Genomic DNA, 12,996 nt, shown 5'->3' on the forward strand with positions numbered 1-12,996 from the left:
TCACAAGATATCCAATCAATGTAATGTGTAGTCATTACTGTTTTTACATGTTTTAATTCCTTACAGAAACTATCTGAGATCCCTTGGCAGGACAAATTTGGAGGCTGCCACAAGAAAGATGCTCCGCCGAGTGGGCACATCTGGCCTTTGGGCCAAATACAGCCTTAGGGGGAGGCGGGAGAAACGGCCCTTCCACAATTTATTTATATTATTGTAATAGACACTTACTACAATTTATTTTAGTCTTGAGTAAGTTTAGTTTTCATCTACATGTTGTTGACAGTAATATAGTTGGACAAATTAAAGTTGTACAATTTTATTAAAATCTTTTGTTTTAGGAGCATGTCAAAAACTTTTTAGACATACTACAGCAGCTGATGTGGAAGATGCCCTTGGGCAGGCACTGAAATGTGAATAGGCAGTTGAAGTGGTAAGTATAGACCTAAGGCTACTTATAATAAATTATTTTGCTTTTTTATGCCCAATGTTATCAGCTCCAAGATCCATTGTTTATCACGGAGCTCTCTGTTGTGCTGTTGCTTCTAATAAGCTGCTGTTGGTGGATTGCTCTGGTCATTTATTAGGCTATAGCCAAACAGGGTTTTGGCAATTAGTCTAGCATTAGTAAACTAAAACTAGTAAACTAAACCCAACCCTATGATTGTTTTCAACAATCTCTTATCATCTTCTCAGATGCAGTGAGGAGCCAGAGCCAGAGCCAGCCACATCTATCAACACATACATCCATACAACCACACACACACAATCAAACACACGTTCAAAATCCTAAATGTAAAATCAAATTGTATTATGCTAATCCAACGTTCTGCCAGTTTTATGTGTCTGTGCATACATGCGACAAGGAATTCCTCCACAAGCCAAATGAAGTCTAGGCCTAGCCTATAACTTGCATGGAGTTTCACGTCACAAGAACTCTGAGGGATGACTAGGTTTAAAACACTTTTTTTTAACTTATTTTGCGTTGGTGTTTTTGGTATTTTAACAGCTGACATGAAGGTTATAATACAGCGTTTGATAGCTAGCCTAGTAGAAGTGCTCACAATGCTGTTGTAACCTAGTGGTTGTTGGTGGCAGAATTTGCCTTTAAAGGTCCCATGACATGGTGCTCTTGGTCCCCTAATACTGTATGAAATTCAGCCTTGGTGCAGAATTACAGCCACTAGAGCCAATCCCACAATGAGCTTTCCTTAGGATGTGCCATTTCTGTGGGGGGGGCAAGGTGGAGGGTGGGGGTGTGGCCTTGACCAACTGCCACTTTGCTCGTTTGAAAGCCATGATGTCTCTCTCTCATGGGTGGGCCAAATTCTCTGGGCGGGCAAAGCAGATATATATATATATATATATATATATATATACTGTAAAGGCCAAAAGTTTGGACACACCTTCTCATTCAATGCGTTTTTAATTTATTTTCATGACTATTTACATTGTAGATTCTCACTGAAGGCATCGAAATTATGAATGAACACATATGGAATTATGTACTTAACAAAAAAGTGTGAAATAACTGAAAACATGTCTTATATTTTAGATTCTTCAAATTAGTCACCCTTTGCTGTTTTTATTAATAAGTGAAAAAATTCCACTAATTAACCCTGACAAAGCACACCTGTAAAGTGAAAACCATTTCAGGTGACTACCTCATGAAGCTCATTGAGAGAACACCAAGGGTTTGCAGCGCTATCAAAAAAGCAAAGGGTGGCTACTTTGAAGAATCTAAAATATAAGACATGTTTTCAGTTATTTCAGTTATTTTATTTTTTGTTGAGTATATAGTTCCATATGTGTTCATTCATAGTTTTGATGCCTTCAGTGAGAATCTACAATGTAAATAGTCATGAAAATAAAGGAAATGCATTGAATGAGAAGGTGTGTCCAAACTTTTGGCCTGTACTGTATATATATATATATATATATATATATATATATATATATATATATATATATATATATAAACATATTAAAAAACCTCATAAAGTCAAATTTTCATGCTATGGGACCTTTAACACTGGGGCTGAAAGACGCCCCTGCAGCTCGACTGTATAGGCTACCTTGGATAGGCCGATGGGTAGCCTATTGCCGATCCCCTGCAAGGAGGTGCAGTAATCGACAACGCTGCCACCACGAGATGGACAAACCAGAATAAAAATTTGTTTTTGGGAGCTAATTCAAGATTTATACCTCAGAGCCTATGGCCGGATATTCAGTAATGTATACAGTACAGGGTCAGTTGTAACACTACCAATTCCATGAATCAGGGATAAGATAGGACTCATGTGACAGGTTCAGTTTCCTCAGGCTTCCTTTATGATCCCACATGGAGGTTTTTAGTCTGTGTAGCTGTCTCTCCTGAAGCTACAGCAGAAAATCTAATTCTGAGGTAAGAAAAAAAAAAAAAAAGATAATATTTTGTTTAGTACTTCTACCGTTGTAGATAATGTTGTATAAGTTATATCAGGTCAAACTGTAGTTTCTCTAGTAAAAAATGGTGTATCAACCTCCTGCTAATTTCAAAGCACCATGCTAATACAGCTAGTTAAACAATGGGTGACAGTGGCGGGGTAGGTTGTAACACGTGTTATGAAAGTGTTACACGTTAGGTAAACGACGTTACCAGAACGTAAAGAAAACGTTCCTACGATAAGAGGATGCTGCGGGGTCTAGCGAACGTTCCCCTAGCCTACCTTCAGGCATCGTTTCGCGGAACGTTCAGCAAACCAAATATTGTTTACTGGGATTCATCCACGCTTGCCTTGGTGCCCCCTCTGATGTAGAGATGAAGATGAAAGCAGAGGTTTTGCTTGTCCACGTAGTCGGAATCATAATGGGTAGGGCGGCCCGGCCTACATTAACTGTTCTACAAATTGTGAGATAGGCAGGGCTATTTTCAGTTATCAAATCCCACATAGTGACAAGCCACATGTTTGTGTAGCCTATTGTACATTGTACATAGAGTGTTCAGCACTGAGCCAATACTCCAGATATATATGTTTTTTCCCATTCCTTGTCATAATATGCAGCCTACAATAATCCTTCTTTTTTATTGTTTGCTATGTCTAAAAGGAAAAGGAAAATACATGCAAGCAACACCAAACTTGAAGCATCAAACACTTAAGTTTATCGGTATGAGTTAACAAAATAAGACCATTAATGAATCCATGTTGTAGCCTAGGCTATAGCCTAATATACAACTAAACAAATGCTTTGTCCTTCATTTTAGGCTATTATTTTTCCATTAATAGGAAATTAATAAGAAACTCCAAATGTTGTAAAGGCTGCTACCTAGTGGCGCAATTGATGCAGCTTGAGATCATTATGTTATCAAGTGATTTCATTCTGTCCAGGCTGTTTTCATCATGATCTGAGCCCTTTCTTTTGCTCATAGGCATGCATGTTTTGCCACTTGACCCCGTCTTTGAATTGTATATGAGAGCTTGCTATTACTATCATTTAAACCACCAAAGCTATAGTGGTTACATAATGTAGCCTAATGCACTGGACATCAGATGAGGTTTAGAGGGCAGTCTTGGGAAGATAAGCATCATTTTTGTCGTATTGTAGCCCTCTGCAGGCCACCAACAGTCCAACGAAGACATTAATTAGGCCTGGCTATCTATTGTGCTACTTACTGGAATTGTCCAACTTAAGCCTAATCTCATTTGCTATGCCTATAGATATTTTAATCTTAAAAACTCATAGGAAACAACATTGCTGGGTTTCATACATTGGTTTCATATGGCCGTATAGGTGTTACTATGCTATAGGCTACACCCAGAGTGATAGAGTGGCTCTGGCTACACCCATATGGTCACATCACAGGCAGCCCACTCTGAAACTGTGGAAGAAAGAAAACTGGACTGTAAATAGCATTCAGGTAGGATTGCTGTCTTATAACTGATGAAATCAAAAGTTTCCTGTGATCGACGAAATAAAATCTTTTGTTACTGTCGCATTTCTTTTCCACCATCATGACAAGCCGATTCCTTTATCATAGGGGGATGGAGGCCCGGCTGTGGCCAACGCCTACAGATCACACTTTTGAGAAGAATGTGATTGGCAGGCAAATTAGACCTATGGCGGATAAAAATGTCTTCTTTGGTGGTGTTTTGCATCCGCGATGTTGCACTGCGGATAAGCATTTGAACATTTGATTGGTTTAAAATTGTGTCTGTAGATGATGCTTTAGCAAATCAGCCAATACACATTCGAGCTGAGGTTTAAAGGGCGGGTCTGGTTGTAATATAAAAAGAGGTTTTAGCCACTGTGTGTCGCACATAAAGAAAGGCAAAGTAAGTCATTCAAAGGTTTTTTTCCTACCTCCAGCAAGAAAAATGAGGGAAATTGTGCATCTTCAAGCCGGTCAGTGTGGAAACCAGATTGGTGCTAAGGTTAGTAACACGGTATTTGCATTTTGAGTTATAAATCGAGTAAATTTTATTTAAAAAAACGCAGTGTTTTCTGTTCTGGGAGGAGCCGGGGCTTTGTGCCCGTTACGCTTGCCAGAAACCACTAGCTAGCTAGATAACTTCCTTGTGAAAGTTGCCGTTTCTTTTAATTTAAAGGGATTCGTGACGTCTTGATGACCTTAATGTGTCAGAGTATAAACGTATAAAAACAATTAAAACTAATTTTGGCTTGTTGTAAAATGTGAATTTAACGTCAGGCCGTCTATTGTAGCAACACTCTAAACCGTTACATAACGGTAGCAATTCAAATCATAACTTACTAACGGCATTTACGTTTACGAACTCGCATAACGTTAATATTTACCAAACGGCGGGAAATTTTAACGCCCGTCTTTTTACATTAAAACTGACAGTCATATACACCAATAAACGTAAATAAAAGCGATTCGCATGTTTAATGGAAATATGTTGTTTGCCATATTGTGGAGCTAAAACAGTTTGTATGTTTTACAGTTTTGGGAGGTGATCAGTGATGAGCACGGTATTGACCCAACTGGTACATACCATGGTGACAGTGACCTGCAGCTGGACAGGATCAATGTCTACTACAATGAAGCCTCAGGTAACAAGTAAGCACTGATTTGTAATTGCATGAACTACAGACTTTTTGCCATTTCCCCTTACCTCTGACCTTCTTTTGTAGGTGGTAAATATGTACCCCGTGCTGTGCTGGTTGATCTGGAGCCAGGCACCATGGACTCTGTGAGGTCTGGACCTTTCGGTCAGATCTTCAGACCAGACAACTTTGTGTTTGGTAAGTTTTTTTTTTTTTTTTACTGTGCACTTGTCCAGAACATTTCAGCTGCTACTCATTATGCACCCTTAATGCATGACATATGATTTTGATTCTTGTCTTACAGGCCAGAGCGGTGCTGGCAACAACTGGGCTAAGGGTCACTACACAGAGGGTGCAGAGCTGGTAGACTCTGTTCTGGATGTGGTGAGGAAGGAGGCAGAGAGCTGTGACTGCCTTCAAGGCTTCCAGCTCACACACTCCCTGGGTGGTGGTACAGGCTCTGGTATGGGCACCCTGCTCATCAGCAAGATCCGTGAAGAGTACCCTGACCGCATCATGAACACCTTCAGTGTGGTGCCTTCCCCAAAAGTATCCGACACAGTTGTTGAGCCCTACAACGCCACACTATCAGTCCACCAGCTTGTAGAAAACACAGACGAGACCTTCTGTATCGACAATGAGGCCCTGTATGACATCTGTTTCCGCACCCTCAAACTCACAACCCCCTCGTACGGTGACCTCAACCACTTGGTCTCTGCCACCATGAGTGGTGTCACCACCTGCCTCAGGTTCCCTGGACAGCTTAACGCTGACCTACGTAAGCTTGCTGTAAACATGGTTCCATTCCCCCGTCTGCACTTCTTCATGCCAGGCTTTGCTCCCCTCACAAGCAGAGGCAGTCAGCAGTACAGATCACTCTCTGTGCCAGAGCTCACCCAGCAGATGTTCGACGCCAAGAACATGATGGCTGCCTGCGACCCACGTCACGGGCGCTACCTGACAGTGGCTGCCATCTTCCGTGGCCGCATGTCCATGAAGGAGGTGGATGAGCAGATGCTGAACGTGCAGAACAAGAACAGCAGTTACTTTGTTGAATGGATCCCCAACAACGTCAAGACTGCTGTCTGCGATATTCCTCCCCGTGGCCTCAAGATGGCTGCCACTTTTATCGGCAACAGCACAGCCATCCAGGAGTTGTTCAAGCGCATCTCTGAGCAGTTCACAGCCATGTTCAGGCGCAAAGCTTTCCTCCACTGGTACACCGGTGAGGGTATGGATGAGATGGAGTTCACAGAGGCAGAGAGCAACATGAATGATCTGGTGTCAGAGTACCAGCAGTACCAGGATGCCACTGCTGAAGAGGAGGGAGAGTTTGAGGAGGAGGGTGAGGAGGAGCTGGCCTAAATGTATCGCTTCTAGAAAGCTCTGCTGTTAAATTGTTGTAATGTAATGTCCTTTTCAGTGTTCTGTCTGCTTAATAAATTCTGCATTTTAGTCTGCCTTCTAGTTCAAGACTGTGTTGTGTGTATTTTTTTTATATTTTTTTTTTTTGCGCAGATGCTCTACATTGTACATAAAGTGTAGCTGCATAACTGGTATTTTGCCAGAAATGAGATTAGAGCATAGACAGTTAAAAGGCTTAGGGTACTACAATGTAGGTTAGTAAGTACTACTGCATAAACAGAATTGACCAAGACAATACACGTCTGCAATGCATCTAAACTGTTTTGAATTAGCATAAATATATATTCTAAAAGTGATCATCGTACTAAATGGTCTTAAAAAGAACTGGCTAAATGGATGTAATACAAATGTGGTTAACTGATCTTGAGTGTCTAACAAAGGCATAAATAAACCAGAAATGCAGTACTAGTCTCCCTGTAGTGGTGAAATGTGACCGTTTAAGAGCTTAGACACTCGAATTGGCTGCTACAATCACGTGAAATCATTTAATAAAAGTACATGTATAAAACATGCAATAATAGCAAGGTGGGTAAAGTTTCTTATGGAACATAGGCCTGCTTCTATAACTCACAGGATAATTTTGTTGAGGAAACTGGCTTAAATCCTACAAATGTCACTAGTAGCAGCAGACATCTGAAGTCTGTAACTAAGACATTTATACAATTTGTCAAGAGTTTAAGTAGACATTTCATAGAATAAGAAATGAAGGCATATATCCAACATCATCGTTAAACTGGCAATTTTCAGCAGCAGCTCAGTTCTCCTCTATGCCACCAGTAATCAGGCCACGGTCTATCCTACTGTCAGCCAGCTCTGTAGCCGCGAGCATAAAAGTCTCCAGGTGCCGTTGTACTGCAGAGCTAAACCTTAAAGAGTAGAGAAGAATCTTTTAGGCCGACTTTACTGTATTTCAGAGGCTGTAGCGGGTTCTGTTTTAGAGATGGACAAACTAGACGGCCTAACGAATTCAGTGGTAACAACCACGTCATGCTAGCTTGTCGGGAAGGGGGGGCTAGCTACATTTTGACGAGGAAAAAACTGGCAAGATATCCGAATGAAAATGGATCTATGGGTACTCACGAGTCTCCCCTTTACAGACGTGCCCACTTTATGTAACCACACGCAGTGTTTTTGCATGCAGTATGTGTTATTTTGCCTAATTCTAAAAATTGTGTATTTGAGCATTTCTCAGAATTGCATATACTAGCTATGACTGGAAAGCTGAGACTCTTGTGGATTCAATGAGCCCATCTGTATTCATGTGTGATGACGTTAGTCCCCGAAGTAGCCATTGCATTGTAGTGAGACCATTTAAAAAAAAACAAAAAACTTGACGTCCCTGTATAAAATGACCTGTTGTGACCTCTAGGAGAATCACAGCCTCATGAAACGTTACAACCACAAACTAGAGACCTATAGGGCATTCAGAGGATGTATCGCTTTAAGCGTATTGCATTTAGAGCAGCCTAGATTATCATGGGACGGTTTCAAATGTAGAAAATTTGTCAGCAAACATTCATTCTGTGAATTCTAAACCAGCATTATGTCATATTAGTCATTTTGTTTACACCAAATTCCTACCCTACTTTTGTTATGCAACTTAAAAATAGTAACATGAATGTTTGCCTTTCTTTAGGTGGCAGGAGTGAAAATGAGTCATCTTCAACATTTGTTGTGTTCTGGTTTCAGAATGACGAAGACAGTTGGAGAACAATTACCGTAGATATAAAACAGGATGTAGGCTCTACAGGATAATTTTATACTGTAAACTATTGTGTTTTTCCACCAAATGATGTACAGTTTTGTAGGCATTCTCTTATCAAATGGCTTTTAAAAAGAGCAAATAGCTGCCGTAAATAGGACAAATATCTCTATAGGGGGAGCATGTCCCCGGACCCCTTTATGTTTGGTCTGAGCCCTGAATGTTTACAACATCTGGTTCAGCCCCATGATAATATCTGCTCCATTACCTTTAGTTAGACAATGCATTTGCCAAGTCTCTGTCTTTGGCTCCAGATAGAATGACAAGATGCTAAAAGTTAGTATCGTGTTTCAGTCTTTCATGCTAAAATACATCCATCTATCCATCCGACTCAGGTTAGTGGAACTGAGGCTAACCTGAATGTGTACTTTGACTCTTTGTACAAGTCAGTGAGATAAGAACAATGCTTTAAATAATACAACCGTCATAATAATAAAAAAGTGTAGATAAAAAATACAAAATACAATGACAAATACAATACAGTTATTCAGACTGCATACGATATATCCACTAGATCCACTGTTCGATGATGTGTATCTGTAACTGTTATCACGTCGTCGTCCTCTGTCTTTATCAACAACGGTCCATGGTTGTGTGGCTCAGTTTCATGAAGCATATATCTTCATAAGTAGTAGTTCCTGAGAGAAGTATTTCCTAATAAGCCGCCATGCAGACATCAGTTACTGCTAAGTATCATCTGGAGTCATAACGGAGCTGCCCAGAGGGTCCTGCATTCCAGGAACATCGTGAACAGACTTCACACCGGCGCTCTGAGCCTCTTCAGTGTCAGGCTTCCAGCTCTTGGTGTCACTCACAGACATTTCCCCTTTCAGACACAGGAAACGAGAGGAGATCATTATTATTTATAAACTGCGTGGACTAATGTTCTTCGGTAATCCATAATAATAAATTTAACGTCTCCATTTAATGTCTCATAATCTGTCTGTAATAAATTTGTATGTATACTTTACAGTTAATTTACACTGTAATGCAGTCAAACAATCCTGTTATAAATAATGTGAAACTTTTCCATTGTGGTGTTGTATTTATTTGTATATTATTGCATTTCTCATATTTCTGCTCCCTCTGTCTTTGTAAATTAGGTTGAGACAAAGAAAGGTGAACAATAGTGAAGTCAAATACTTACTTGCCGTGTTCTGTGTTGGATTTTCTGCGCCATAATGGAAACTAGTCTCCTTTTCTGAGGATTTCCCAAAGTTCTCCAACTACAAAACAGATTTTAATGCAGTATTATCCATTTGATACATGTAAAATCAGTCAACTAAGATATAAGTAGACATGCTTACCTCGGTGCATAGGGACTCTGATAGTCGGCTTGTGAGTGGGCCTTTATCATCAAATTTGCAGGTACTGCAGGAAAACCAGAATGGCATTAATTCTCTACAAAATTAATACACAAAAGCATAACTTGAACTGTAAGGAATTAGTTTTTACCCTGAACTCTGTGACAATGCTGGCTCACAGTCAAGTGAACTCTCTTGATTCTTTAGAAAAGAAAAGAAAATGTTTTACACACATGACAGAATAAACGAGCGACAGACAGTGAGAGGCTAAGGCCGGGTCTTACCTGTGGGGCCTTGTTATTGATTTTTGCATCATGTGGATTTCCTGCTTCATTGTCTCGGTTTATGGCTTCTTTTTGGCGCCGCATCTTTACATAATCAAATGTGCTTATGCCTTTATAGACTGTAAAGCAAAGAAGAGAACGAACAGCAGAGTAGAATGGTGAGGATTAATGATTGGATGAGAGACAAAAGAGACTTATAAAATGCCTCGTCTTGAAGATTGTGACTCACAGAGGTAAAAGTGGAAGCCTAGCAGATGACCGAGCAGCAGCAGGCAGGTGATGCTCAGCATGGCTGTTATGAAGGCTAATGTAAGGAGAGCAGCTGAACTAGTCTTTATGGGTGCTAAGGGTAAAAACGCCAGCCAGGTACCATTCCCCAGGATACCTATAGAAAGAAGGACAACACACAAACAGTTTTTAATGGTGCAATTAACAAAAATATTATCAAAGCTGTTCCTAAGAAGGCCCATTATAATGACTCACTGTCAAACTGTGGGTCGGTCCGTAGGCTGTTTGGATCCAGGTAATGCTGAATAAATATGAACAAGATGACAACAGCGAGCAGGAAGACGCCTAGTGTACCAGAGGACAATGCCACAAAGAAGCACCTGAATGCAACACATGAAACCTGATGTTAGTTTATAAAGCATTCCTCACTTCCTTTCAACATCAGCCATGAAGTCAGATACAGAAAGTCCATCCAAAACATCCAAAACGTAGTCTTACCAATAGTTTCTGCCACCCACACAGGTGTTCAGCCATTTGCAATGGTGATCAAAGCCTTCCACACACTTGTTGCAGACACCACAGTGTTTTACTTTGGGGCCACTACGTGAAGATTGATTATGTTAAACACCATTAAAACATATTTTTTGCATGATTTTCAAAATTATATCACCAATAATTTAAAAAGCAAAATCACACAGACTACTGCTTTGGATACATACACCTTGACTTCACATAGATAACAGTGCAGGTCCTGGATGACATGCAGTCGCTTTGTCCTGTCAAAAAGGGGCATTGGACTGGAATAGCTCCGTTTGGCCCTCACACCGACATCTGCTGGGTCTATAGTTACAGCAGCAATATGGGCAAAAAAGTGTACAATAAATGCTACTCCCGTTAGCTGTACACAACGAGAGTCAAGGAAAATTGCAATAATATTGGAAAAGTACTGCAAAATGTGATAATAGTGCAGAATAGTAAGTGGCACACATACTGACACCAAACAAGAAACTGCAAACTGTTGCACATAAGTGGATCTTTTGTGTGAGAAATTAAGTCAGTTCTGAAGAAATCAACTGTTCTTATGGCTGAGTGAAGCTTCAGTTAAATGAACCAGTGTTGACATAATGCAACATTTAACATGTGACCCCAGTGATTATGTCTTTTGGGCTCAATAGAGACTACAGAAACAGAGACAGAGTCACATCTGGTATGACTGGAGCCCATACAGACATACCCACACAACAACATCCTTGTCTTGTCCAGCAGCCTAAAAGACCCATCGCTGCACACTCCCTAGTACACTACAACGACAGTTTGTTAAGGATACAGCATAGAGCACATGGTTCCATGGCAGAGGCAGAAGAGGGATATAGATGCCAAAGCTGACTATGGCGAGGTAGCCGTACACCATCCAGCCAACCACTTGGAAAGCCTGAGGGGGCCATGCCCATCCATTTATCCTGGGAGGCTTGGAGGGGACCAGCTCATTCCTGCTGCTGCCATGCATGGGAGATGTGCGTCTCAGCCTTTGATTGAAGCAGTTCATCTAGGGAATAGACATCAGTTGAGAAAAAGCTTTCTCCAGGCGCCTTCAAACATGCATCCACAATTATCACATGACAAAGCTTGCTAAATGCAAGTGCAAGTCTACAGCTCCAGCAGAGTGTGGCTGCATTTCCTGGGGAAATGAGTTAGGAAAATTAGTTGAGCCTAATGATAGTGACTGTTCAGCCATTATGGACCTACACTCAGACTGCATTAGTTTTAGAAAGGTATACACTGACAACTAATAGTCTTTGTTTAACCTCATTGGTATAAATGGGGGTGGACAAAATATCAGGAATATAATTCAACAGACGTACAGGCTACACAATGAGTTGAATGAACATCTTTATATTAACTTAATGAAGGTATGTATTGCCAAGCTGTATTATTGCATTATTCTAAGATAACTGTAGCCTACTTAACAAACTGGCAGCGCAAGTTTACAAGTGGCAAAGGCACCAATGCATAAATAACAAGGAGGATATTGTCACATAACAGAAACCAGCTGACCCAGAGTAAAAGTGCTAACGTTATATCCCTTTCTTTGTAAAATGCCTTGTAAAAACACGTATTGCTCCTGGCCTATGCCTGACACAAAACTATGCTAAAAGTTCACCCAACTAGATAAAAACCTGCAAATAAACCATTCGTGGGCTTTATAACAATGCTTTTTGTTTATCATGCACTGCAATAATGTTAGACGCACGAGTGAAATGTAACGCTATTGTCGAGTAACTTAGGCCTACAGGGTAAACGTTAGCTAATAAACTTTTGCTGGTTTTTAAATATAAACAATAAAGTATGCCAACAACAGCATAATAGGTCTGTAGTTTTAATCCATGAAGAATTACTTACTGTTGCTGTTAAAAGACAGCGACCATGATCTTAAAACAATTATGCTCCTGTGTAAATACGGCCGGAGATTTCCACCGCTTGATATCCCATAGTATACCAGCCGAGCAGGTGCTTCAATAAGTAAAATTCACATAGACCTAATGAACAAAAACACAACGCCAACTAAAAAGCGCCCGTAAACACGGATGAAATCCTCCGACGGTCTTGGATTTGTGTCACCGAAGGAGGTGAATCAGAAGTTGAAGAATCCACTCACTCAGAAGGTCGGAGCGGCGCTATGGAAACCGCCCTGCTGCGCATGTGTACTTCAGCTCTCCTCAACATGCAGCTTTTTATCGTGGCCCTCCACTGACTGGTAACTGCGCATACAGCTCGCTTATCAAACTGATAAGTCTTGGCTGTTCTTTTTCATACTTTTAGGCTCTGGGGAAAAGACCCTCGAAAATAGGCAGCGTTTCCCATCAGAGCAAGAGGAAACTGCAAACACAGATATGCACATGATACTTCTGCTTTCAAATATAAAGCCCAATTCTTTCATGGGTGACTTTCG

At 40.7% G+C, this 12,996-nt stretch overlaps 2 protein-coding genes across 2 annotated transcripts; one reads left to right on the forward strand and one right to left on the reverse strand.

Annotated features, from left to right (window-relative positions):
- The first annotated feature begins 4,260 nt into the window (after positions 1–4,260).
- Positions 4,261–6,516, forward strand: LOC114556894 (tubulin beta-1 chain). Its single transcript, XM_028580011.1, has 4 exons — positions 4,261–4,409; positions 4,941–5,049; positions 5,131–5,241; positions 5,348–6,516. Exons 1-4 carry the CDS (start codon positions 4,353–4,355, stop codon positions 6,406–6,408), a joined length of 1,338 nt encoding a protein of 445 aa, XP_028435812.1. The 5' UTR covers positions 4,261–4,352; the 3' UTR covers positions 6,409–6,516.
- Positions 6,517–6,926: 410 nt separating this feature from the next.
- On the reverse strand, positions 6,927–12,836 carry zdhhc11 (zDHHC palmitoyltransferase 11). Its single transcript, XM_028580012.1, has 11 exons — positions 12,447–12,836; positions 11,374–11,592; positions 10,766–10,944; positions 10,545–10,646; positions 10,302–10,426; positions 10,048–10,203; positions 9,819–9,937; positions 9,686–9,735; positions 9,538–9,601; positions 9,378–9,456; positions 6,927–9,056 (listed from the first exon to the last, which is right to left on the reverse strand). The coding sequence occupies exons 2-11, from the start codon at positions 11,590–11,592 to the stop codon at positions 8,917–8,919; spliced, it is 1,233 nt and encodes a 410-aa protein (XP_028435813.1). The 5' UTR covers positions 12,447–12,836; the 3' UTR covers positions 6,927–8,916.
- Positions 12,837–12,996: the final 160 nt, after the last annotated feature.

This window comes from Perca flavescens, chromosome 6 (assembly GCF_004354835.1).
Source record: "Perca flavescens isolate YP-PL-M2 chromosome 6, PFLA_1.0, whole genome shotgun sequence".
Classification (NCBI taxonomy): Eukaryota; Metazoa; Chordata; class Actinopteri; order Perciformes; family Percidae; genus Perca; species Perca flavescens.